Genomic DNA, 27,959 nt, shown 5'->3' on the forward strand with positions numbered 1-27,959 from the left:
TGGTATTTTCAAATAGTGTTTTTCCTTGATTTTTGCCCATACTGATAGCAGAGCATTTCTAATGTAATGTCCTTGAAAGTATTTATGTGTTTTGTATTTCTCGTACCACAAAAAGACATGCCACCCCAGTTGTAAGTTATGTCCTTCCAGTACAAGTAATCATCTATGTCTCAGAGTTATCCATTCCTTTAGCCAAATAAGGGCAGCTGCTTGATAGTATAATATCTAATTTGGCAACCCAAAACCTCCCCTACTGGTAGAGTCTTACATTAATTTCAAACTAATTCTTGCCTTTCTACTTGCCTTATAAATTTGGTTACCATTCTATATAGTTCCTCAAAATATTTCCTTTTTGGTTTTATCGGGATTGTTTGGAACAGGTATAACAGTCTCGGTAGGACATTCATTTTGATAATGGCTATTCTTCCTAACAGTGATAATTGCATGTTTTTCCACTTTTCCAGATCCATTTTGAGTTGCTGCGTTAATTTTAAATAATTGTCTTGTTTTATGGTTATGCATCTCGCTAATAGGTAAATATTTTACTTTTTTTACTATCTGAATGTCTATCTTTTCCATTAAATCTTTTTTTCTGTTCCTTTGTAAGATTCTTAGCTTACTAAAATTTAGGGTTTAGTTTTCTCTTTGTTTATTTTCAATCCTGCAACGTCGCCATAGTCTTCTATTTTCTTTATTAGTTTGGGTCCCATTTCTTGTGGTTCCTCTATGATGAAAACCAAATAATCTGCAAAAGCTTGTAGTTTGTATTTTTATCTCCATATGCCTTTTATTTCTATATCTTGACCGATGTTACTATTTAACACTTCCAGAGTTAGAATGAATAATAAGGGGGACAATGGGCATCCTTGTCTTGTGCCTCTTAATATTAATATTCTCTGTTATGTCCCCATAAACATTTTTGCAGTCTATTTAATGTATATTGCCTTGATCATATTGATAAATTTTCCCCAAATTCCATATATTTTAGCTGCAGTATTGTGAATCATCAGTTTACATTGTCAAATGCTTTCTGCACATCTAGAAACATCAGCGCCATTTGTTTTTCTGGATATGCTTCATAATATTCTAATGCGTTCAAAATTATTCTCATGTTGTTTTTAATATGCCTATTTGGCAGGAAACCATTCTGGTCTACATGTATAAATTCGTTCAGGAATCTGTTCCATCTTTCAGCTATTATTGATGTAAAGATTTTATAGTCCACATTTAGAAGTGACATGGGTCTATAGTTTTAATCTGTGATAAGTCTGCATCTTCTTTTGATATGAGGGTGATGTTTGCTTCCATCCAGGATTTTGGTATTTTAGCTTCTAACAAGACTTCATTGTAAACTTCCAGCAGTAATAGTCCCAAGGAATCTTGTAGTTGTTTATAGAATTCTACTGGTAGGCCGTCTGGTCCTGGAGTTTTATTATTCTTTTGTCTCTTAATTCAAATATTGTTATCCTTTCATTTAGTGTAAATCCTATTTCTTCAGGGACTTTAGGTAATCTGGCCTCTTCTAGGTATTGTTATATTTTATCCTTCAATAGTTCCTCTTGGTCATACAGATTTTCATAGTAGTTCTAGATTATTATTTTTTTACTGTCATTTTGATCTTGTAATATACCTTTCTCGTCTATCAAGCTTTGTATGTTTTTTTTCTTTTTCTAGTTTATATGCGAACCATTAGTATTTTTTAAGAAGTTTTATTTTATACTCTTAATTTTACATGCTAGTTGTTCTTCGTGTAGGCTCAGTTTGTTTTTTATTATTTCCATTTGGTTTTTGAGTTTCTTTTCCTGTGGCTTTTTCTGCAATTCCAGTTCTAATCTGTTGTACTCTCCCTCCAGTGTTTTTTAGTGTTGCTTCTTTTCTCTATTTTTCCTTCCTATATAAGAAATAGCTAGTCCTCAGAGATATGCTTTCGCTGTGTCCCATACGTTTTGTAATGAGGTCACTTCCTTTCTATTTTCTTTAGAATAGAATGGAATGGAATGGAATGGAATGGAATGGAATGGAATGGAATGGAATAGAATAGAATAGAATAGAATAGAATAGAATAGAATAGAATAGAATAGAATAGAATAGAATAGAATAGAATAATTTTATTTCTATACCGCCCTTCTCCCGAAGGACTCAGGGCGGTGTACAGCCTATTAAAAACACAAGACAACATCAGTTAAAATAGTTTAAAATTATTAAATGAATTTGGCTCAATTTAAAACCCCAGGAATTTAAAACCCAATTTAAAATTGTTATGTTGATAGCCCAGCCTGGCGGAACAACAGGGTCTTGAGTGCACAACGAAATACCCGGAAGAAATTCATTCTTTGAAGAAGAATGTCAGTTCTTTTTCTATTGTTCGTATGAATTCCTTGTATTTTAGTATGGATTGATTCAATATCCATCTCACTTTTTTCTTATGTCCTTTCCATTTAATCCTGACTGAGTTGTGGTCTGCCCATATATTTTGTTCTATTTCTATTTCCTCTATATTAGTACTTGGTTTTCTGTCATCCATGCCATGTCTATCCTTGACCATAATTGATGGCTATTTGAGTAGTACGTATATTGGTTTTTAGTTATAGTTAGTTATAGTTTATTAAACTTCTATACCGCCCTTCTCCCAAAGGACTCAGGGCAGTGTACAGCCATATTAAAACAAACATATACTCACAAAATTTAAAAAACAATTTAAAATAAATATATAAATTTGGCCCTTATGTTAAAAGCTACGAACACCCAATTTAAAATTCATTTTCTAAGCCAGCCCGGCCTGTTGGAACAAAAGAGTCTTAAGGGCACGGCGAAAGGTACGTAGGTCGGGGATCATGCGAACCTCCAGGGGCAGTTCATTCCAGAGGGCAGGTGCCCCCACAGAGAAGGCTCTCCCCCTGGGTGTCATCAGTTGACATTGTTTGGCTGATGGCACCCTGAGGAGTCCCTCTCTGTGGGAGCGTATTGGCCGGTGGGAGACTATCGGTGGCAGAAGGCGATCTCGTATATACCCAGGTCCTAAGCCATGGAGCGCTTTAAAGGTGGTAACCAGCACCTTGAATCGCACCTGGAAGACCACCGGGAGCCAGTGCAGCTCGTGCAGGAGAGGTGTTACATGGGTGCGCCATGTTGCCCCCATAATCACCCGCGCAGCTGCATTCTGGACCAGTTGGAGCCTTCGAGTGCTCTTCAAGGGGAGCCCCATGTAGAGAGCATTACAGTAGTCCAGACAGGACGTGACGAGGGCATGAGTGACCATGCGCAAGGCGTCCAGGTCCAGAAAGGGACGCAACTGGTGAATCAGGCGAACCTGATAGAAAGCTCCCATGGCCACAGCTGTCATACGGTCTTCTAAAGACAGCCATGCATCCAGAAGAACACCCAAGTTGCAAGCCCTCTCTGAGGGGGTCAAGATCTCGCCCCCAATAGTCAGCGATGGAGCTAGCTGGCTATATCGGGACGCCGAAACCACAGCCACTCAGTCTTGGAAGACCAAGTCTGAGCTTGGTTCTCCCCATCCATATCCGCACGGCCTCCAGGCACCGGGACATCATGTCAAGGGCATCACTGGAGTGGTCCGGGGTGGAGATGTACAGCTGAGTATCATCAGCATACTGATGGCACTTCATCCCAAAACCACGGATGATCTCACCCAGCGGCTTCACATAAATGTTGAACAGAAGGGACGAGAGGACTGACCCTTGCGGCACCCCACAAACAAGGCGCCTCGAGGTCGACCTCTGTCTACCTGCCAACACAAACTGCGTACAGACAGAGAGGAAGGAGGAGAACCACCGCAACACGGTGCCCCCCACTCCCAACCCCTCCAATCGGCACAGCATAATACCATGGTCAATGGTATCAAAAGCCGCTGAGAGGTCTAATAGCACCAGGACAGAAGAACAGCCCCTGTCCCGAGCCCTCCAGAGATCATCAACCAATGCGACCAATGCCGTTTTCGTGCTGTACCGCGGCCTGAAGCCCGACTGGTACGGATCTAGATAGACAGCTTCATCCAGGTACTGGGGAAGTTGTCGCGCCACCACACTCTCAACAACCTTCACCACAAAGCGAAGATTAGAGACTGGACGATAGTTCGCTAATACAGCCAGGTCCAAGGAAGGCTTCTTGAGGAGGGGCCTCACCACCGCCTCTTTCAAGGAGGGAGGGAAGAAACCCTCATTCAAAGAAGCGTTAATAATCCCTTGGAGCCAGCCTCATGTAACCGCCCGGCAGGCCAGCACCAACCAGGAGGGACACGGGTCCAATAAACATGTGGCAGTGTAAGCCTACCCAGAATCCTGTCCACATCCTCGGGAGTCACAAGGTCAAACCCCTCCCAGATAACACTCTCAAGACCCACCTCCGTCACCCCATCTGAATCTACCCAATTGGAGTCCAGGCCTTCCCGAATCTGAGTGACTTTATCATGCAGGAATTGCACAAAATCCTCAGCCCTACCCTACAAGAGGTCTTCCCTCGCTCCCAAATGGAGAAGGGAGCGGGTCACCCTAAACAGGGCTGCTGGGCAGTTCTCTGCAGATGCAATAAGAGTGGAAAAATAGTTTGATTTTGCCGCCCTTATCGCCACTAGGTAGATCTTAATATGAGACCTCCCCAGTGTTCGGTCCAGATTCTCCGGATTTCTTTTTCTCCATATATCTTGAATGTTCATGTCCTCCACCACTTTAAAGAAAGACTTTGGTAGGGTTTTCCTTGCCTTTTTATTTATTTTACTGCTTCTCTAATCTATCTTTACATCTGTGATTGCATTAAAGTCTCCTATTAGACAAATGTTTTCATAGTCCAGTTCTGCAATTTTCTCCTGGAGTTTCCCATAAAAATCTTCTTGCTTGTTGTTTGGTGCATATATTACTGTCAAGAGTATCTGTTTGTGGTTTATTGTTACTTCCACCATTAATATTCTCCCTTCTTTGTCTGCGTATATAGGTTTGGCTTTTATTGGTTCTTTGATGTATAAGATCACCCCCCCTTTTTTTTGTTGTGCCAACGAGAAATATGGTTTCCCAATTTTGGGTTACTCCAAGAGTTTATACTGTCTTTTGATGTGTACTTCTTGTAAGCAAATTATGTCTAGGTCCATTTTTTGCAGTTTTCTAAAGAGTTTTCTAAAGCAAGTACCCAGAAGAGTTAGAGACCTGCAGAAGCAATATCAATTTCTGACAGGACAGTTGATCAAACACCAAATAAACTTTAGATGGCTGATACCAGAGGGAATTTTGGTTACCTGGAATGATAGATGACAGACTGGACTCTTAAGATAGTGCATACGAATTCTATGACTATTACTTTAAGCCACAGGAGCAACAAAAAAGAAGAGAGGAAGGAGAAAATAGAAGACAAGAAGAATTAATGATAGATGAAACTACGATTAAGCAACTAGAAGGAAGTGAAGTTGAACAAAAGAGATGAGCAGAATGAGAAGGAGTAAGAACAAAGGAGCAGAGAGAAACAAGAACAACTAGAACAGCAAAACCCACTTATAAGTGACATAATGAAAGAAGAAACAAATCTACTATCAATGAACATAAATGGATTAAATTCTCCCATGAAGAGGAGAAGACTCTTTACTCTTTACAACAACTACATCTTTATACTGCAATCCAAACACTGATTTTCAGTTCAGCAGCTCTAAACTTACACTCTGTTGTACATCATCCACTGCACGGCTCTTCTCATCATTTCCATTGTAATTCTGGATGGCTTCAGTGTATGTCCTAAGGAAAGTGTCCTTGATCTAAAATGAAATTGAGACAATGGGATAAACTGCATGAGGTAACAGTCCAATTAACTTTTCAGTGAACTTTCTTCTGCCCAGCCCCAATAGTGAGGAAACATGATTTTTAGATGAAAAGTCAAAAATGTATTTCTCATGTCATTCCTCCTGAAAAAACATTAAAGATTAATGGAAGTCATCACTGAACATTCAATAGTTTCCTTGTGGTGCCACTACAGAGAAATGAAAATTAAATATCATATTTGGTACTATAAGAGCCAAAATCCTGACTGATAAAGGGAGAAGCAATTATTTGAAAAGAATGAGGCTGGACTTCCGGTGGCTCCGCGAAAGGACTTTTGGTGGTTCCGCGAAAGGACTTTTGGTGGTTCCGCGAAACACCGACGGAGCTCCTTTTAGGAGCTCCAGCCCCATGATTCCGTATAGCCCCTAGAACAGTGAAAATCAGCTGTCTAGCGGCTTTAAAACTCTCCCCCAGGGAAAAGGGGGAGAGAAGAGCAGAAGGGTCTGGGTAGAGCTTCCCTAGACCCCCAGGCTTTTTTTTTTAAGCCTGGGGTTTGCAGGGTGAGAGCTCCCTGAAAGCCCTTCAAAGCTCTGGAGCCGGGACGAGTCTGCTTAAAGCAGACCGAAGCATCACGACCACACCAGCAAAGCAACTAGAAGGATTATAAAGAATTTGGATTTTGGACTTTGGATGCTGGCAGAGTTAATCCAGGAGACTAAAAATGCAAGTATTGTACGTTAACTCCATTTAAAAATAAAGATGGCGCCTTAGGGCATGAAAATGAAACTTATAAGTGAAAGTTCTTGTTAACATCAGTAACATTGTTAAAGCTATCAGGTAATTCAAGAAAAAAGATTTAAAGAGGAAGTGGAATGGAAAAGACTGTGGTATTGATTTTAACTAATTTTATATCCCTAATTTGCCCAGAAATAATTGGAGTTAATGACCTGATAGCCGAATTAATACAAACATAAAGAGACAATTGAAAAATGGCTGAAATTAAAGATGGATTATATGAGTCAGCAAACTTACAAGTAGTGACTGTGAAGGACTTAAAAGACTTTTTAAAATCTTTTACTGCTGAGATAAGACAGATAATTAAAAGAACTATTCAAGATTTTAAATTGGGGAATAATAATGACTTGCTGGCTGGAAAAGAGGAAGAAAATCAGGACAATGTGCCTTTGGAGGATAAAAGAGACATTGTTGGGAAAATGGAGGTTATTATATCAAAAACACAGGTTCTGGAAGAGGCTTCCATTCAATTAACTGAGAAATAGCAAGAAGACTCAGGTTGATAAATATTTTGACAAGTTTTGGCTCTACAGACAGAATCAATATATAAGGAACGAACTGATGGATTACAAATGCAGGAAGAGTCAAAATGGGGGCTTCAAATTAAAGGAAACAACCCCAAGAAGAGAACGAATTCTTAAGACATACCAACTACAATTTCAAACCCAAAAATTTTTGAAAATAAAAGCAGGGGGAGGAGCAATGCTGAAGAAGAAAGTATTATTGAAGAAGGACTGGAAAAAATATAGAAAGAAAGAAAGACTGGTCATATTTTGGAGATTGTCTCATGATGTTAAAAGATTTAATTAAAGTTGGATAACTTTTGAATTTTATGGTAGTTTTAAAGTATTGAAGTTTAAAGGTAAAAAATATAGAAAGAAAGAAAGACTAGTCATATTTTGGAGATTGTTTCATGATGTTAAAAGATTTAATTAAAGTTGGATAACTTCTGAATTTTATGATAGTTTTAAAGTATTGAAGTTTAAAGGAGGATAACTTAAAATTTAATGGATAACTTTTTGAAAGTTTTGAAACTTATATTTTGGAGAATGTTCTGCTAATGTATTAAAAGATTTTAAAATGTTTAAAATAAGATTATGGTGTTTTTGTTTTTTTTTACAAAAGTGAAATGTGATAAGAGAATTTATAAAAGGAAGATTGAAGTATAATTTTTAAAAGGGGAGTTAACAAGTGTGAGAGAGTTTTGAATTCTGTAATAGTTAGCATATTTTAGCTTATGTTTGTTAAATGCTATATCCTGTTTTTGCTCTGGGAAGTCAGGGGGGGGAATTGGGGGGGTTGGGGGGGATAAAATGATGTATGATAATTGATTGTGTAATGTTTGGTTGTTTGAATATAAAAATAAAAAAACTTTTGTTTCCGAAAAAAAAAAAAGAATGAGGCTGTCATGTTTTTTTTAAAAAAAAACAGCAAGTCTGCCCTCCTCTTCCTTGACTTCTTCACTGTAATGATTGACCTGTCCTGATTGACAATATAGAGAGGCCCCTTAGGAAAATCAGAATTCTTATGTAATAACCCTAACCATTTTTCCCTAATAAATGTTACAGAGTTCTAAGATACTTATTCTTTGTATTAATCATTTCCAGTCCTGCAAGGGCCAAGAAGTCAGGAATGGAGAGGAGAGGACTGTGTTAGAAATTAAAATGTATAAATATTAAAATATTTATTTATTTGACTTCAAGGATCTCCTGGAAGACCATACTTTGAGAACTGTTGATCCAAGTTTCTTAGAGAAACTGAGAAGTTTTCTGGAAAAAACTGATTATTAGTCTGTATATTTGTGCCAAGAACAGAATTTTACTTCCTGAATGTTCTATGAGTTTCTGTGTTAACCTAAGAAAAGACTTGGCTATTTTAAAGAACTGCAGATGTCATGCTCCAACATATTTCAAAATATCTTTTCTGGATATTCAGTCCTTCAAATCTGAAAATGCCAGTGATTGATTCTTTAGCTGCTTCTAAAAACCAAACATTTCAGGAACAAAACCAAATTGTTGGGTCTTTTTAGAAGCATAAACCATATTCTATATTAATTTTTAACTGTTATTTTCTAATTAGAAATGCTAATGTGTTTCTGAACAGAAGTTGTGAGGGATCTCAAGAAGAACAATAGTTCATTGAGGGTGCTTCCAAGAAAAGGTCAGCACGCAAGTATGCAATCAAATTAAGTCTTTATTTAGAAGTAAAAGTAGAGTAAAATAAGTTCACAGGCATGGAGGCATCCATGCCTGGATTGAGCCCATGGGTCAGTCCCATACTAATAGAACAAGAGCAGGGAAAAAGGGAAAAAGGGAAAAGGAAAAGGAAAAAGCAGGGAGCAGCCCCTGTGCAGGGATTCTTATAGGGGCCTCTGGCCCCTCCCTTACCCATGTGTGTGAGGGGGCTGGAGGGCCATTAACTCTCCCCAATGGGGCTGCAGGGGCTGGAGCCCCTTGACCCACCAGTGGGATCAAAGGTGCCTCTTTGCTCCGATCTGGTGGCCTTTGAAGAGGCTGCCATGGCTGGCACAAAACACCTAACAATTCCCCTTCTTGCCAGCCAATGACAGGTGACGGTGAATATGTCTGAGAAAGTCTTTGGGGTGACCACGACACTGTTGACAGATGCGGCATGTCCAGTGTTGATTCTCTTTGGTGGGACCCCCTTGTTGGACTGCTTTGACCTTCTGACCTCCTGCCACTCATCACCCTTTTCCTCTGCGGGTTCTTCGCCGACTGGCTGTTCACGACTGGGATGTGGAGGCCCTCGGTCCCAGGCGTTGGGCATCATGGGCCTCTGGAGCGTCGCTGGAGGCAAAGAGTCAGGTGAAGATGGCGTGTCTTCCCCCTCAGGACTGGACAGCTCATCCTCCTCATCTGGACCAGGTAGGCTGACCTCTTCGTCCTGTTCCTCGCTCTCGTCGGTGGCAGGGTCTGTGGTTGTCTCAGGTGGTGTCATGCTTGGTGCAGCTTTGCTGGGCCGGTTAATGTATGGACCCAGATCATTTGAGTGGATCTGGGTCCAATTGGAGTCCTCTTCGAAGAAGGCAGATTGGGAGGTCACAGTCCTGCCCCCTTCTCCCAGGAATCAGTAGGCCTTGGAGCCAGGGGCATAGCCCAAGAACCTCAGTCTCTGGGAGATGGATCTCCCCTTCTTCCACAGCTGCTTGGGGATGTGCACCCAAGCGTAGGAGCCAAACACACGCAAGTGTTCCAAACTTGGTTTCCTACTGTGGACCAGAAAATATGGGGTCTGGTTCACAATGCTGCTCCAGGTGCAGTTCGGGGTGTAGTTGGCGTAGTGTACCGCCTCCTCCCAGTACGATTCTGCAACCCCGGCATTCGCAATCAGGCTGCGCACTATAGTCTGCAGAATGCCATTTTGTTTTTCTACAACGCTGTTCTACGCAGGAGAAAAAGGTGCTGTACGAAAATGGTGTACGCCCTTGTGCCTTATCCAGTCCTGGAATTTTCGGGACATGAACTCGGCCCCACGGTTGCTCTGCCGCTGCGCGATCTTTGTCTCGTACTGAGTTTCCATGTAGTTGTACAATGATTTTATGGCATCAAAGGCTTCAGATTTTTCTGTGAGGGTATACACATAGCCATACCTCAAGAAATCATCAACTGCAGTGAGGAAATACTGCCTCTTTCCTAGGGACGGTGTAAATGGCCCAACCAAATCAACATGTATTAATTGATATGGGTATTGAGTTTTACGCAGTGACACCTTAGGTATTGGGGTGGCCTTCCTTTTTGCCCTCTTACAGATGGCACAGTCCAGAAACACCTCACAATCCTGGAGATGAATCTCCTCAGCGAATTCCCCCATCTTTTTAACCACTGGGAAGCTCACATGGCCTAACCTCCGATGTAAGAGGTGGGCACATTTAGTATGAAGCAGCTTTCCCACTGACACCCCCTTGGCTCTGGTTGCCTTGGGCGGTGCTGGCACCTTAGGCCCTTTTTTGGACTTATCTGCCTTAGGTGCCTGCTGAGGCTCAGGTTTCTTGCCCGCATTGGCCTTGGAAGGCCGTGGGGCTGGTTGAGGTGGCGTGGGTGCAACTGCCTCAGTCTTGTACATCTTTGACAGCCTGGGAGCTGACTGTGGAGCCTTTCTCTCTCTCTGCACGCAGGCCCCTTCTGGGGTGGCACCCTGTGAGCTGTCTCCTGTGGCTGGGTACTTGGGGGAGAAATATGGCAAACCATTTATAATGGTAACATTCCCAATGACCCTTTTGTCTCGAGTGACATGACCTCCCCCTTTGCGAAACAATACCTCCACCCTGCAATCATCACATAGCTTGGTTATGCTTAAGAGGTTATTGGCTATAGAGGGAGCATGTAATACACCTTCGACATTGCCCAGCCCTGGTACAGAGACAGTGCTCTCCCCAACAACCAAAGCATTGTTACCATTTGCAACCTTAACGGAGGAGTTAATTCTCCTTAACCTCTTAAAGCCTTGCCTCAAGTTAGCAATGTGAGATGAAGCCCCAGAGTCCAGTAACCAGAGGCCAGTAGGGCCATCAGCCTTTGTGGCAGGGGTGAGGTAACTAGTATACACAAAATTGCCCTTAGCACCACCTTTGCCGCCAGGTCCCCTTTTCTGCCCCCTGCCCCTTCCTTGATTGGAATCACACTTAGGTCCTTGCTGGTAATAGGGGCAGTCCTTCTTCAGATGCTCCTCAGAGCCACAGATGAAACACTTGGATAGAGCGTTAACCTGCTCTGAACTCTGGTGCCTTCTGTTGATGTGATGAGTTGTGGCCCTGGTGTACTCTCCCACATATCTACGCCTCCTGTCTTCCTCATTGAGCCTCCCTATGAGGTAGAATAGAGTCATGGCTTCCTTTCTGGTTCCCTCTAGTGAGACAATAACATTGCCCCAACTTTTGTCCAGGGATGCCAGAATGACAGCGATCATGTTGTCCTCAGTCACGGAGTAGTCCCTGAGCACCAGCTCAGCCCTGACTGCCTTCAACTTTCCCAGGTGCTCAGCCATGCTAGCCCCAAATTTTAGCTTGGTGTTATAGAACTCCGTTGTGAGTCTTGTGGTGGAGCCAAAGCTATCACTATTAAATAAGCTATATAACAACCCCCAAATTTCACCAGCTGTGAGCCCATCTGGAATGCTAGGGTACAATTTAGCATCCAGTGAGCTCAGTAGAGTGGTATAGGCTCTCCTGTGGTACCACTCTTCTTGAGGTCCCCAAGGGAAAGGTGGGGGGGTCTAAAACCATTTCTAGGGTCCCCTCTTTTAAGAGACATACCTGTATCTCTTTATTCCATATGTTAAAATTTTCCCCTCCCAGATGTAGTTTCTGAAAGTTATTTGGGAGAACAGACATAGCTGGGGCAGAAAATGCTGAGGAGGTTCCATTGAAGTAAATGGGAGAGGGATCCCTCTGCTGGCCGGTATAGGTATTTTTCTCTGATTATTTTTCTCCTTTTCAGATGGAGCCAACTGAGCATGCTCAGAACTCATTCCAGCCCAGGAGCCAACGGGAGTGGACCTCTCCCACTGTGCTTCAGAGCCAGGCCCAGGCCCAGGCCTGTGGAGCTCTGAAGAGTCTTCTGGAAGCCCCCCTGGTACTGGAACACTTACCAGGGGGCAAAGGCTGCAGGATGGGGCTGGAAAAGCCCAAAAATGCTGAAAATCGCCTGGAGAGGCCCACTGCTGGTCCTGAAGACTCCGGAGGAGGCAGCCATCTTGGGAGGTGGGAGGCTCAGCTGGAGGCCCCCTGAAGTCATCCAGGTGAGTCCTCCGTTGCCTCGGTGGGGGTGCTAGGAAGGCTGGAGCCCCCAGGGGTTCTTCTGGGGCTCTCTGGAGGCCTGGGTCCTGGCTGGGGGGCTCCGGACTGGATGCCCCCCCTCGCTGGTCCCCTGGGGGTGTTGAGGGAGGATGGCTGCCCCCGAGGTTGAGGCTGCGGTCATCGTGGCCTCCAGGGCTGTGACCAGGACTTGGATTGCAGCCCTGATGCCTGCTGCAGCAGGAGCGGCTGGGCAGACTTCGAGGCTTGCCTGTGGGGGGGCCTGAACAGTTTGCATGCTGCTTTGGCTGGCTGCCATCGGTTGCTGGGCCTCGTGGCCTAGCTGAGGCCTACCAAGCCTCGTTGGAGTAGGTGGCCTGGGGGCGGCCATGTTGCTTCCGGTTGGCCCCGGAAGCTGTAGGTTGCGATTTCGCGGGAACTTTCCCGCCAAAAGCTCCAGGGCCCTGGGGTCCCCCAGGGTGGCTGGCACCATGTTGGGGAGCCTCCTGGGTGCTGGGGAAGGACTTACCCAGTGTCCAGAGGCCCCCTGCGCTGGTGTCCCACATGGCTGGGCTCATGGCATCCCTCGGGTTGCTAAGAGCGTTCGTACCAGCTCTCTGCATTCCTCGCCAGTGAGCTGGCCTATGCTGGGGGTGGCCTGGTCCTTGGCCTCCTCCCCGATGTCCTGGCAGTCCTGGGTGGATTGCTGGCCTTCCATGCTTTCCTCTGTGGCTTGCAGCTGCAAGGAAGCATGCGAAGGGGTCCCTTGTGTTCCGCTGGGTCCTCTGGGGGCATAGAGATCATCTGTACCCTCCTCTGGATTGAAGCTTGCTTCAGGGACCGGATGCAGGGCTGCCAACCTTGCTTGGAGTCTCCTGGTCATAACCGGGGAAGTCCTATCATCCATCTCTTGGGAGTTCTTGCTGGAATCTCCTGGCATCTTGCTTCTGCTGGCTTGGAAGCGTTGCCTCAAACCATCCTCTGCTACCACTTTGTGAGGGATCTCACAAAGAATGATAGTTCGTTGAGGGCGCTTCCAAGAAAAGGTCAGCATGCAAGGATGCAATCAAATTAAGTCTTTATTTAGAAGTAAAAGTAGAGTAAAATAAGTTCACAGGCATGGAGGCATCCATGCCTGGATTGAGCCCATGGGTCAGTCCCATACTAATAGAACAAGAGCAGGGAAAAAGGGAAAAAGGGAAAAGGAAAAGGAAAAAGCAGGGAGCAGCCCCTGTGCAGGGATTCTTATAGGGGCCTCTGGCCCCTCCCTTACCCATGTGTGTGAGGGGGCTGGAGGGCCATTAACTCTCCCCAATGGGGCTGCAGGGGCTGGAGCCCCTTGACCCACCAGTGGGATCAAAGGTGCCTCTTTGCTCCCATCTGGTGGCCTTTGAAGAGACTGCCATGGCTGACACAAAACACCTAACAGAAGTCCCAGGTCCTATGTCCACTAAAGCAATGTCAAGAATTTCTTAATTTGATAGAACATTTTAAAGAAAGAAAGAAAATAGAAAGAAAACCAAAATAGGTTTTCAGGACCAACACTAGCTTTTTGGACTCCCCCCTTTATTATAATCAGAACATTTTGTCAGATAGTCTTCATTCAGCTTATGAAAAATATGCCACAATATATATAGAATGATGCAAGACACATCTTTCTTGGACTAAAATTGTTTTCTAATTTCATCAGTCTAAATCAATTTTATTCCTATTTCTCGGTATACTGTTATTATAGAACAGTTATGTTAGAGATTATTATAGTGCAGGAAAGAAATACAATTTTCAAACCAGCAATAAAACTATTTCAGTTAGGTCTTGCATCTTAAAAATCCTCTCTGAGTTACATAAATACCTGTTCAGCGGAAGTAGCATAAGAAAAACTGTACAATGAACAAAGAAATAAATTTAACCAAGGCCTGTATAGAATAGCAAAAGCCTGTACATCCTTCTACCAATTGAAGAAACACCCAGAATGTACAGAGTTGCTGAATTTATTTAAATTATAACACCCAGTATCCTAAGAAGCTTCAGCCTTTGTTGCCATCAACCTACTAACAAGGAAGTTAGACTCACCTCATGACGAAATACAAATCCTGAAATGCCAGCCACTAGCTCAGCCAGGAAGACCAGAGATAGAAACATAGCATACTAAAAAAGAAGAGAGAAAGAGAGAAAGAAGAAACATCCACAGGTATAGAACAGATTACTCACACTGAACAGCGTTTCCATTCCATAAATGTTTTATTGCTGGGACAAAAACCAGCAACTCTAATATGCTGTTCTTATTTCCCCTTTGAAACCTTAGGTGTACACAATCAGCACCATATGAAAAAGTAGCAAACCAGGATCCCTCGGGGTACGAGGCTACCATTTTTTCTTAAGTTTACTCATTCAGTTGCAAGAAACTAAAAACAGATATAAGAATCCTAGGAAAAAAAAGGGAGGAATCCGTCCTCCGAGTCTTTTTTAAAGAACTGCAACAAGGATATACCTGGTAAAAGAAAGATATTCATGTGATGGGATGTGCCTCCTACTCAACAGGAAGACCTTTCTAGGATCCTTTATATACCTATTGCTGAGAAAAGCAGCATGTGAATGAAGAAGGTGCATGGCTGCTTCCCTGGGGTTGCCTTTTTCACAAAAGAAAGGAAAAGGGCTGGTGAAAGGGTACTTTCTTTCTTGAGGAAATGAACAGCTCAGTAATGTTGATGCTGGTTTATTTATTCTTTTTTTCCTGCTGGGCTAACCAAACATAAAAATACTGGAAATGGAATGGAATGGCAGCATGTTGAACTGCTTAGTCAAGAGCAGAAAGTAGTTCTAAAAAAAAATGGGCTAGTCTAGAGGCAACTAAGAGGCTATTGATAACTAAACTCAGTCCCCTTATGGCTATCCAAGTCCCTTTCAAAGTCATGGGACTCCTTGTATGTATCTAAAAAGCACTCCAATAGTGTAGTCATATAAATTGTTAATTTCAAATTTCACAAGAAGATTATGAGATCATGGCTTGGATACAGTCAAGTCAAGGAATTAAAGCAATTCTTCCTCTTATTCTGTATTCATTCTGGTCATATGAGTAGATGCTTAAATGTGAAATGTTAATGTATACTAATAAATAAAAATACTATACAAGAATACAAAATCTGTGACATTCCAGAGTGTGCTGGACTCTTGTTTTCTAACCTATGGCCATTGGGTTGGGGACAAATTTTTCTGATTTTGATGTATTGGATTTGGCTCAACATTCATTCCTTATGGGACACTGCAGAATTTAAAAGCAGGTCCCCTCACCTTCTATAAAAAGGCAAGGGCAATGAACAACTGCCACTTGCCTAATATTAACAGTATTGCTATCTGGGTATTTTAGTACTCTGTTATTTCTGAAGTCTTTATTGTTCTATGCTATATTTCTAACTGATATTTCATTCTTATGTAGAAAGTTTCTTCCAAACTTCTAAATTTAGAGAGGGAGGGGGAGAGATGTACAATGGGACATACAAGAGTCTCATCAACTCTTGGAGGTCAATATTGACCACCTTGGTGAGGAGCCTGATCTAGGAGGAGGATGCAGTATTACAGGAATCATGATTTATACGGGGTTTTCGATTGCACAGAAAAACTATCTGGCTTGAACAATTGGGCAAAAAATAAATCCTCAATTAAGTACTTTTATTCAAAAGCACTTAAAAATTAGAGGTATATATTTTAGATGGTTAAAACCATAGTTTCATTACAAAGCAGTGGTATCTGCCTTCCATGTGGCTGCAGTCTCCAGAGTCCCATAGAGGCAACTCGAGCAGGGATTTCTGCAGTATTTTCTCCAGCAGCAGCTGCCAGCTGGCTCTGATTCTCAGCTCATTCAAGGTGGCTAGTTGAGAGTTGCTGCCAGAGAAAACTCTGCCAACATGCGCTTATTGATCTCTGTTGACTTCAGGATTGCAGACAAAGCATTTATTATCAAGGTAAGCTGCTGTCTCAATGACAAGGATTTTGATATGCCTATAGTACTCTTCCACTCCTCTCCTCCCACCAAGATTCATATTAATTACCTTTTCCCATAACTGTTTTATTTATTTATTTATTTTATTTTATTTCGAATTTATATACCGCACCTTCTCCCGAGGGATTCAGGGTGGTGTACAGCCAGAGAAAAACATACAAAACAAACATTAAAAACAATTAAAAGGATATATATTAATTTGGCCCCAATTTAAGATAACAAACCAATTAAAAAATATTTAAAAATATGTTAAAAAATATGTTAAGCCAGCCCGGCTTGCTGAAAAAAGAGTTTTAAGGGCACGGCGGAAGGCACCGAGGTCTTGGATTCTCCTTATCTCTGGGGGCAGCTGATTCCAGAGGGTAGTGCCCCCACAGAGAAGGCCCTCCCCCTGGGGGTCACCAGCCTACATTGTTTGGCTGATGGCACCCCGAGGAGGCCCTCTCTGTGGGAGCGCACAGGTCAGTGGGAGGTCATCGGTACAACAGGCGGTCTCGAAGATAACTAGGTCCTATGCCATGGAGCGCTTTAAAGGTGGTAACCAACACCTTGAAGTGCATCCGGAAGACCACTGGGAGCCAGTGCAGCTCACGCAGGAGCAGTGTTATATGGGAGCGCCAAGCGGCTCCCGTGATTACCCACGCGGCCACATTCTGGACCAGTTGGAGCCTCCGGGTGCTCCTCAAGGGGTGCCCCATGTAGAAAGCATTGCAGTAGTCCAGGTGCGAGGTGACGAGGGCATGGGTGACTGTGCACAGGGAATCCCGATCAAGAAAGGGCCGCAACTGGCGATTCAGGCGAACCTGACAGATGTGATGGAAAACCTATATAAAAATGTATAGAGGGACTATAACTACACATATACCGTGTTTCCCCCAAAATAAGACATGTCCTGAAAATAAGGCCAAGCCTGATTCTTGGGGTAGGCGTAAATATACGCCCTCTCCCCTAAAATAAGCCCTAATGAAGGGGTGGGCATGGGCAGCACAGGAGGCAGCCCTTTCCTTCCCTAGTCACCTTATGGAAGCTCAGTACCTTAATTGCCGCCCGCGGATCAGCTGAGCCAGCAAGGGCCAGGAGCCATCTCTCATTCTGTCTCTCTGCCGAGGCCTCCCAGTGCAATGCTCTGCCACAGCTTCGGAGCAAACCTCCGCCTTCCCTGCGCAGGATTGCAAGGCTGAAGGCTTAGGAGGGAGCATTTTTGGGATGTGTGTCTGTGCAGAGCTCCCCGAGGATAGAACGATCAGCAGGGAAATTGGGGGGGGGGATTTTCCTGCTGATTGGAGCAAGGTGAAGCTCCAGCCTTGCAATCCTGCGCAGGGAAGGCTGAGGTTTGCTCCGAAGCTGTGGCAGAACATTGCACTGGGAGACCTCCACAGAGAGACAGAATGAGAGGCAGTTCCCGGCCCATGCTGGCTCAGCTGATGGAGGCTCCCTCGTGGGGTGCGATTGAACTTCCAACCCCAACAGATCTGGTGGGTGTGAGCTACCCCAACCCAGAAAGAGGAAGGAGCTGATGGGGGAAGTTCTGGGAGTTGAAAAAATCCACAAGTCTTTAAATGGCCAAGTAGCTGCCCATACTGCTGCTGGCTTCTTCACCCTCCTGGCAGTGCTGTGATCGGCAGCACTGCAGGACTGCTTCTGCCTGGTGGGCTTGAATCATCCCAGATTGAAAACCTCCAAAAAATGTTCTGACTGCCATCAGCCTGCCAGAGTCCCTTTGGGAGCAGCTGCCTGTGTTGCCTTGCCTGCCACCGCTTTTGGGCTGCTGAGCACCAGCCTGCATGCCTGCATGCCTTCCATTGTTGCTTCTGGGATCGCTTCTTTCCCTCCCTCCCCCCCCCATCTCCTTCCTTTCCACTGCTGCTTCTGGGATTGCTTCTTTCCCTTTCCCTCCCCCCCATCTGTTTCCTTTCCACTGTTGCTTCTGGGATCGCTTCTTTTCCTTCTCCCCACCCCCTCCCGGTCTCTTTCCTTTCCACTGCTCCTTCTGGGATTGCTTCTTTCCCTTCTCCCCACCCCACCTCTCTTTCCCTTCCATTGCTGCTTCTGGGGAGCAGACAGCATGACGGAGAGAGTGGGGCCAGCGGTAACACTTTAAAAAAGTAAGATCTCCCCCAAAATAAGCCCAAGTGCTTATTTTGAAGCCCAAAAGAAAATAAGACCCTGTCTTATTTTCGGGGAAACACGGTAGTACAACTATAATTGGGTTTGGAATTTCCACCACTAAGCGATGCAGTTATTAAGTGAATCACAACCAATTTTATGACATTTTTGCCATGGTCATTAAGTGAATCCAGCTTCCCCCATTGTCTTCCCTTATTGGAAGCCAGCTGGGAAGGTGGCAAATAGCAATCATGTGACTGTGGGATACTGAAACCTTATATATGTATGATGGTTGCCAAATGCCTGAATTTTCATCATGGGAACATGGGACATTGTGATGGTCATAAATGTAAGAATTAATGGTAAGTCATTTTTGTTTTAGCATTGTTATAACTTCAAATACAATTTATGACAAATTGTCATAAGTTGAGGACTATCTGTGCTTAGTGGCAAAAATGTGTATTTGATTTTTTTTTTCTGTATTGCACACAAATTCCCAAGAATTATTTAGAATTGTTTACTCTGTTTTCTGGAATACTGTAGTTGTTCCATAGAACTCTTTCAACTCAGCAAAATTTGAAACTACTCTGAAAAAGTAACATATTCGGACTCACACCTAAGCCAACACAACTCTTTTCTGATTCTGATCTCTTCCTGAGAATAGAAATTAGTGAATGGCAGAAAAGATAAAAGTTAATGGCATAATTGAATTATTTCCCAGATTTTAAAGAGATCAGCATCTTTCTTTTCAAATCAAGCTTTTGTTGGATTATATATTAATAACAAATATGCACATTATCGAAAGACGCTGAACTGTTGAACTGTGAATTTCATATTTACTGGTAGGTATAGTTTTTCAAAAAGATTATTATTATTTCTAACCTGGCATGGTATTTGAGGCATTCCAGAAAATGATAAATGACAAAATTATACAAATAAAATGATCTATAGTCTCTTGTTCTTCACAAGTGTATGCCTACATGTGTACCTGAACCTTCAGCTTTCTAGAATGACATTATTTAACCTCCTCACCAGTTTCAGCATCCATGGGCTTCCTCGACATGTTGCAAAGCAGCCAAACAGTCCAAAAACAATGATTGTGGTACCCGTCCCGATGAGAACATATGGAGCATTAGTGGAGTTTTCAGCAATAAGTGAGATATATGTGCCTAAAGTCAACTTCCCCCAGACACCAACAGCAAGAAGGATAACACCAGTTATCTGGAAAATATGAAGCAGGAAAAGAGAGGCTTGGTTAGATTTTATAAGGGTAACATGTGATCTTACTGACAACAGAATTTTTTTTCAAATGTACAGAATAATTGATCAGAAAAAAATACAAAAGTATTTTTTTTTGAATTTTTTTTTTATTTAGTTTTTACATAAAACATAAAAACAACATCTTTTTAGAGCAAAGGTTTGGTCCGGTGTAAAATAAGAATAAATTCCAAATTTCATCAGTTAACATCTTTTTTAAAAAAAAACAAAAAACAAACAAACAAATCTAAACCCAATTTTTGTCATTCAATCTAACATCTTATTCTAACATTTAACATTCTATTATGTAGTCACCCTAAATCTTGAACTTCAAATCTAAACAGCTCTTTATAATATTCATTTATCATTTTAACAATCAGTATTTCATATATTCTCCTTACTTCAAAGACCCCAATCAAATCAGTTTCTTTTAAATCACATCTAATAATCAACATATAATATTTTATTCCACTCTTAAAAAACATTTCAAAATCAGTAACTATTCTTCAAAGATATCTCCCCGGCTTCCAAACAGTTTGCTCTATTTCTTTGCTTCTTCCTCCTGCACATCACTTTTCCCGGTTGCTACAGCCTCAAGGCAGCCGCCATTGCTGCTGCTGAGCTGCCGCCGACGCAGAGGGTAATCCTCCGGCCCCGAGGAACCTGCCCGTTCCTCTCGGCCGACCAAGGGGTCCCTCTCTTTCCCCCTGTCCCTTCAGGACAGGGTAGGTCCGTAGACCTGCCGGCAGCGGCATAACAGATGGGGTTTTCACGGGGCTCCTAAGAGCCCCGCTATTCCACCGTCTGGATCGCTGTGACGCCAACTGGAAGTCCAATACGAAAGTATTTATTAGGCTAATTAGAAAGAAACAATGCCAGAAAGCTCCAGAACAGTAAATCAGCAGCCTACACAGATAATTTTACTGACAAAAGCATCCAGTATACTTAGGGGATTAGCATACTAATTGTGTTCCTCAAGCTTTTTCTGTCAAACTACTAAAAAAACTGCATGCATCTGTTTTATTTTGTCTTCATGTTAAGTTCTCATTTGAATCTCAAATATGAAAATGTTCTCAATTAGTCAACTTCATTCCTCAGCCTTTCCAGATTTCCCAGCCAGCCGGTTCCCAAAAGTAAAGCACTGACTTGGGAAAGACAAATCCAGATTTCCCTATTCACAAGAAAAGATCAATCACTGACTCTTCCTTAGGAAAAATGTAAGGTGTAAATTGTGATGTTCTCAATTTGTCTTTATGCTACATATTGTTAAAAAAAATAATATAGCCTGCATTCCATTCATAATAATCCAGCGTATGATGAAATCAAGATGTCCTTTGCTGACATCGAGTGGATACTGTAAAATATATCATTTGCATATGTGGATATTCTTTCGCACATGGGATTGTATCTAGAAACTACAGGTTTGTGGGACAGTTTAAGGGGAAAAATATAAAAATATAAAAAAATAGAACAGAATTACCACTTCTGGTGGTTGTACTGACAGAACACTAACTTCTGAAAAAGTTGCCCCACAAATCTAGTCTTCTGTTGTTTCTCACTAGCTACAATGGGCATCCAAAAATCATAGCTGAAATACAGGTAGTCTTCATTTAGCAATTGTAGTTGGAATCAATAACTCAGTCATTGTCAAGTGGTCACTGCATGAAAAAGCGGCTATGCTTATGTATTACTTCAGTTTTCTTTTGCTTTACAAGCCTGTGAAAATAATAAATGCAAGGAGTTGCAAATGTCTATAGAGATTCTCAGTCATTCAGGTCATGGTCAGGTCCCAAAGGTGCTTTTTCAAGAGGCAACTGGACTTTCTGGTTTTTCTTTGAAGATGTTTCCTACTCATCCAAGAGGCTTCTTCAGCTCTGACTGGATGGTGGGGAATGGAAGGATTTATACTCCTTGCAGACAGATTGTCATTTGCATTCTTTTAATGAGTATTAAGGTCACCTGGAGGTTTATCTGTATCATCAGGGTCATCTGGGTAGTGCAAATGGTTTTGGAGCCTTTTTGGAACTGTTGAAAGGACTGTGTTGTAGACTGGAGATAGATGATGTTGTATCCCTCCCCCTCTGTTGAGAGAGGGATGTTCAGTTTTGACATATATGGCCTCTTTGACTTCTCTTTCAAACCAGTGATCCTCTCTGTCCAAAATGTGGCCTTTGCTGTCTTCAAAATTTTGAAGCACTGTATTTTAAATGCCGATGGGCTGCTGAATCTAGTCTTAATGGGTTTCTTCTCCTAACCCACTTACACAGATCAATATTTACATTTTGATTCCCACCACCCACTGGAGCACAAAATGGGAGTCATCAGAACCTTCACCGAGCTGAAGGCCGGCCTATCAGCAAAGTTGGGGAAGAAAAAGAACAAAGACACATCAAGGAAGCCCTCAGAACATGTGGCTATTCCAAGTGGGCCTTCATCAAATCTCAAAAAAGAAACCACAGGAACTCCTCCATAACAGAAAATGAAGAGAACAATAAATGAAGCGATGTCGTCATTCCATACGTTGCAAAAATATCAGAAATGCTCAGGAGGATCTTCAGCCAACATAACATATATGCACACTTCAAACCCAAGAATACACTAAGGCAGAAGCTTGTCCATCCCAAGGATAAAACACCCAGACACAAACTGAGCAACGTGGTATATGCAGTACAATATCATGAGCCATGTGAAGATCTGTACATTGGGGAAACAAAACAACCACTTCATAAACGCATGGCACAACATGTGAGAACAAACCCAGATGGAAATTCTGCAATCTCCCTGCTCCTCAGGGGCAGTCTCCTTCCCGCGCTGGCCAGGCTTTGCAAGTTTCCCTCCTAGTGGGTGTTCTGTTTTCCGGGCAGGTGTTTGCGAATGACACTCTGCAGTTTGGTGCCCCTCTTTTCCACACGTGAAACAGGCTGAGGATTTTGGAGAAAATGTGGTTTGTGGTTTGAGGGGCTCTTATTTCCATTGGGGTGGGGATTTCTTCCACACTCACCCCGCTCGGTACTGGTTTCGGCCATATCAATCTCGGCTTCTTTGGCGGTGAGGTACCACTCACGTAGGTGATTTGGTGGGCCTCGGCCCATGCAGGCATTGTATAGATCATCATTAAGCCCATCCTTGAAACAGCTCACCAAAATATCCTCTGGCCATTTCACATGACACGCGAGGTCCCGGAATTCTTCAGTATACTCTGCTACAGGCCATTGCCCTTGCTTCACCACTTTAATGTGGTCGCATGCTTTGCGATCTGCAATGGGGTCCTTGAACTGTCGTTGCAGGGTGTCAACCTCCAGGCATCAGGGTTGCCATTCAGGTGTGGGTGGGGGGAACCCCACTTACCAGCCATACCATCATGTCTAGGGTGCTTGCCACTGCTGTTTCTACTCTGCTCACCACTGCTGCCGTTCCCGCCGGAACGTAAACATCTTGGATTGGATTGCTGCCGCTGTGGGAGCTGCCATTACAGCATCTCCAAAGACGTCACCACTGCACAGCTGATAGGTGGACCCAGAAGTGGCTAACTACAGGGCTTGTATTTTCAAAGACTTTTCCTGCTGACTAGATGAGCGTTAGGGGTGGAGCTTTGTAATACATACCTATGATGACAGAACGTGGCCACCATTGGGGTGGGACTATGGGGTGGAGTCATGGAATTGGTGGGTAACTTTAAAAGGTGGTGGGAAGCACTGCACAGTAGCACTGACTATAATTCATTCTCCACAGGTGTTTGTTCGATCATGCCAGAGCCGAAGATAAAGATTTCTATTACACCAAAAACATCTGGTTTGGAGTCTTATTTTCCCATGGAATTATGGAACCTGACAGGTAGTCAGCGCTACCCACCTCTTATCTCTACAGATCAGGGGTGGGTTCTAAATTTTTTTACTACCGGTTCTGTGGGTGTGGCTTATTTTGTGGGCGTAGCTTGTGGGGGTAATGTGACTAGGTGGGCATGGTCAACGTTTTTCTTTTTACTTTTAAAAAGCATTTTTTTCTACAACCTTAAGAGGTTGCAGAAAAAAATGCAAAAAAACATCCATAGATACACTCAGAAGACATTTAATCACCCGCCCTTCTTTCTCCCCCCTCTGCGTACTCAGCGCCCTATTACAGCCACTGCCTCTGGGTCCCGACTCCTAGCCGGGCAGCCAGCAAAGCCTCTCCTGCCACTTCCTCCTCCTCCTCCTGCTGCTGCTCCGACAGGGAAGCCCCGCTGAGGGGAAAGCGAGCTACTCTAGCCTGCCCATCAGTTCCTTCTCCTTTCTCCCCTTGGTTTACCCAGCTCCATCAAAGCAGGGCCAGAGCTGCAAGCCCGCCTTTTATCTGGTGCCCCAAGTTTGTGCACTGAAAGGAGGCTCACTCAGCCCCTGGTGAGCGTCGAATGGAAACCCCAGCCAGCCTCCCCTCCCAAGCTCCGCAGCCGCAAAGACGGAGGCGCTTGTCTGGGGCCGCCAGCGGCGCCCACTGAAGCCGAGGGGTGTTGAGGCGTGTCGGTGCGTCTTCCTCAGTCCCGACAGAGGGAGCGGGATGGGAAGTCCCTGTGCCTTGTGAGAGCGGAGTGGTCCCTGGTTTTAGGAAGAAGAAAGGCGCTAAGCAGGGTCAGGGATAGGTGCATCCTCCGCTCCTCCGTGGATACTTTTGTCAGCCAATCAGGCCTCCTTCCTTCCATCCCTCACCCGGGGATCTGCCAGGCCCCATGCCTCCCACGCCGGCTGAGCGAAGCTAAAGATAGCCCCAGGCCTCTGGAGGGAGGGAGGGAGGGGGAAAGGGAAGCATAACTGCTTCCTGGCTCACACATTTCTTACCACGCCTACTTCCCCACCGAAAGATCTCCATGAGTGAGAAGCTGCACTCTCCTCCGGTCCTCCTGGGGCAGCTCGCCTCTCCGCTGGCAGCTTCTCCTTCTCCTGGCTGCTCCAGGAGCAGCCTGCCTGTTACCCAGCAAGAATGGCCTGCCACCACGGCCTGCCCCACCCTCTCTGCCCCGGCAGTTGCTCCTGGTGCTGCCGGAGAAGTGGCAGCATGAGAACTGCTCTTGCTGGGGGCAAGGGGGTGGCGGCGGCAGGAGCAGGAGGCCAGGGCTTCCCTCCCCCCTCCCTCCCTCCCTCCAGAGGCATGGGGCTATGCCAGAAGTCTGCTCGGGCAGGGAGACAAGAAAGCCCCGGCGGCCCATCCTTGCCACCACCGCCCCCTTGCCCTTGGTGGCAGCGGTTCTTTCACAGGAGCAGCTGGCAGGGGAGAGGGGATGGTGGCAGGCTTTGGCAGCAGACAGTTTGAGCCGGCTAAGAGGCAACATTCCTCCTCCTGCCAGCCTTGAGCTGAGCTCCGGGCAGCGTCCCCCCAGCCATACCTGGCTTCTCCCTGCGGCGTGGATCCCAGGCAGCGCAACTTTGGGGCCTTTCCTCATGGTGGCAGTGATGAGGCAGGCAGGCAGGCAGGCAGAAGGGTGCATGGGAGCGACTGACGGCAGCGCTCCTGGCTGGCAAAGGGCGGAGTCCCAGGGCTGCATGCACGCAATGACGGTGGGCGGGGTAAGCAAGCGGCGACCGGGCCGGGAACCAGTTCGGGGGCGTGGCCAGCCAATCTTATTACCGGTTCTCCGAACTACTAAAATTTTTTACTACTGGTTCTTGTGAACCGGTGTGAACCGGGAGCAACCCACCTCTGCTACAGATATACAAGTAAGCATGGTAGAGGAGGAGCTAGGAGCAGGAGCTAGAAACAGCAGACTTAGTGGAGTCAACAGAGCCGGCTGGGTTGTCCACCCCAGAAGACCAAACAGTGCAGCATATGGAGCCAGACAAAGAACGCCCAGGATTGGTTCCTCCACGTTTGGACCAAGAGGTTGGGAATGTCAACCAGCTCAAGCTGCAAAGGGCTGAACCTGTGGGGAAATGGTGGTTGGATCCAGTGGCAAAAAGGACTTATGAGCCATCCCTCCCCCCCCGCCACTCACTCCTACTAGGGGACATTTCATTCAGTGGCAGGAGAGACATATCTCTGAGGATGAGTGGAATTACTCTACCACACTGGGGAGCCAGATCCTTGACATATTTAGGGAGATGTTTGGTCCAGCTGGGTTCAAAGCCCCAAGTACAGGTGGGGTTTGGAGGAGAGGTTTGGACTCTCGTCAGACACGTGAACCCCACTTACCAGTTGAGGGCTTGTCTAGGTTTCCGGAGGTGGATTTGGGTCCACATTATGATAGTGGAGGGGCTAACAGGCCAGGTGAGCACATTCTGCCCAAGACCACTGATCCACCCCTAAGAGCATATTTTGACCAGTAGGGGTCTCAAGACAGGATGGTGGGACAGGATACTAGGACCCCACTTCACTCATGGCCAGGGGCAGGTCAGGGCCCCATAGGCCACTGGGAACCACCAGCTATGAGAGCTTCATTTGATGTTAGTCCAGACAGAATAGCCCTCTTTCTGGGACAGGTAAGTGACCATCTCGACAAGTACGCCCATCTCTATACTTCACAATAGGCTATGGTAATGGCGGTCTCTGCCGTTATGGAGGGTGAAGCAGCCACTTGGGTGGTTGACTTGTATAGCGAACATGCCGGGGAATTAGGAGACATTGGCTTGTTCCTCTCAGCTATGCAAGAACGATTCGAAGATAACACAAGGCTGCAGCAAGTGGAAGGTGATTTGTTGGCAGTAAGGCAAAGAGACAGACCAGTGGGAGCTTACATAAAGGAGTTCTGGAATTTAGCAGGGAAGGTGCGGGGTTGGCCAGACTAATGGTACATCAATTTGAAGTGGGCCTCGACCGGGCATTAAGACAAGCATATGTGACACATGGTCTGCCTCCCCACTTGGCATGGGTCCAGGCTGCCACCGAGATCAATACGGAATTCCGAAGAGACGACCGGTCTAGACCTGATTGGACTGCAAGGGGTAGGAGATCACCGAACAGACCTGTTTGAACCATCCAACCAACAAGACCACCAGACCCAACTCCCGCCATACTCCCAACGGATTCGTTGGGAAAGCCTGGTCTCATCCAAGCCCTGACGATTTGTTTTCAATGTGGGAAACCAGGGCATCATGCGTTAGAATGCACAGAGACGGGTCCAACCCGATCACCTGGGACACCAAAACTCAGAGTACTGCCAGAAAGAGTACATGGAAAACTCCCATTAGGGCGGGGCAGCAAGCAAGCAAGTCACCCTCTAATGAAAGCATCATTCCTGATGACAGGGAAGCGACGGCCAGTGGAACTGATGATGATGTGGAAGCAGATCCCATGGTAAACCAGCCCATTAAACCTTTCGTCATCTCAGTGGTGGAAGAAGCGAGGTGTCCGTAAAAGTGCAAACCACTCGTAGATTCCGGCTGCACGAGGTGTCTTTAGAGTGTAGCAATGGCAGAAAATATAGGGGTGGGTTACAGAAGTTGGCACATCCCATACACTTTGAGCAGATGGATGGATCTCTGCTAGGAGGGCAGCCAGCGATGTAGGTCACAGATCCACTTACTTTAAAGATAGGGGCTCACCAGAAACGTCTCTGTTTTGTAGTAGTCTCTAAAATAACAGAGGAGATAGTACTAGGGTTGGCTTGGTTAGATAAGTGGGGCCCAACAATCTATTGGGGAGGCTGGCGGCATCTGAGGATAGCAGTGGGGCCTAACCTGCCCCCACATGAACATCTTTTTTTAAAAAAAATTATATTAAAAAGTTTTTATTTTATAAACACGCATACATACAATATATAATCAATCAATCAATCAGTGTATCATCTAAATACATCTTTTTTCCTGATATTATCATTTCATTTGTTGTAACATTTTCCTCACATTTATCAACTATTTTATCCCAACCCAACCCTCCCCCCCTCCCCACCCACCCACCCCGACTTCCCAGAGCGAAAACAGGGTATAACTTTTAACAAGCAAAAGCTAAAATATACTAACCTACTACAAAGTTTAAAACTCCCTCACATTCTTTAACTCCTCTTTTGCAAATTCATCAACCTTCCTTTTGTAAATTCTCAAAATCAGTTAGATTAAATTCTTTCTTCCTGAATATAAAAGCCTTTTTCTTGGTATGTAATCCAATAACTTTAACAATATTACAAGTATTAACAAACATTGATAAATTTCATTTTCATCCCTCAAACACCTTTCTTTTTCAACATTGCTCCCTAATAAGATTCTAAATTAAACATTTATCTTCTTTATTCCTTCATAACTTTAAACATTTTATCATCTATATCTTTTAAAATAATATAATCTTATATTAAACATTTTAAAAAACCTCTTAATACATCAAT

The 27,959-nt window shown here is 44.4% G+C and overlaps 1 protein-coding gene across 1 annotated transcript in view; it reads right to left on the minus strand.

The window, feature by feature from the left end:
* The window catches only part of TSPAN7 (tetraspanin 7), a 300,581-nt gene that overhangs the window by 38,559 nt on the left and 234,063 nt on the right, over positions 1-27,959 (minus strand). Inside the window, exons 2-4 of the mRNA XM_034423813.3 lie at positions 19,448-19,636; positions 14,383-14,457; positions 5,663-5,758 (exon numbers count right to left, since the gene is read on the minus strand). Coding sequence (XP_034279704.1) covers positions 5,663-5,758; positions 14,383-14,457; positions 19,448-19,636 — 360 coding nt within the window. The remainder of the gene's footprint in view (positions 1-5,662; positions 5,759-14,382; positions 14,458-19,447; positions 19,637-27,959) is intronic.

The sequence above is a fragment of the Pantherophis guttatus genome, chromosome 5 (genome assembly GCF_059756535.1).
Source record: "Pantherophis guttatus breed Tessera chromosome 5, ASM5975653v1, whole genome shotgun sequence".
Taxonomy (NCBI): domain Eukaryota; kingdom Metazoa; phylum Chordata; class Lepidosauria; order Squamata; family Colubridae; genus Pantherophis; species Pantherophis guttatus.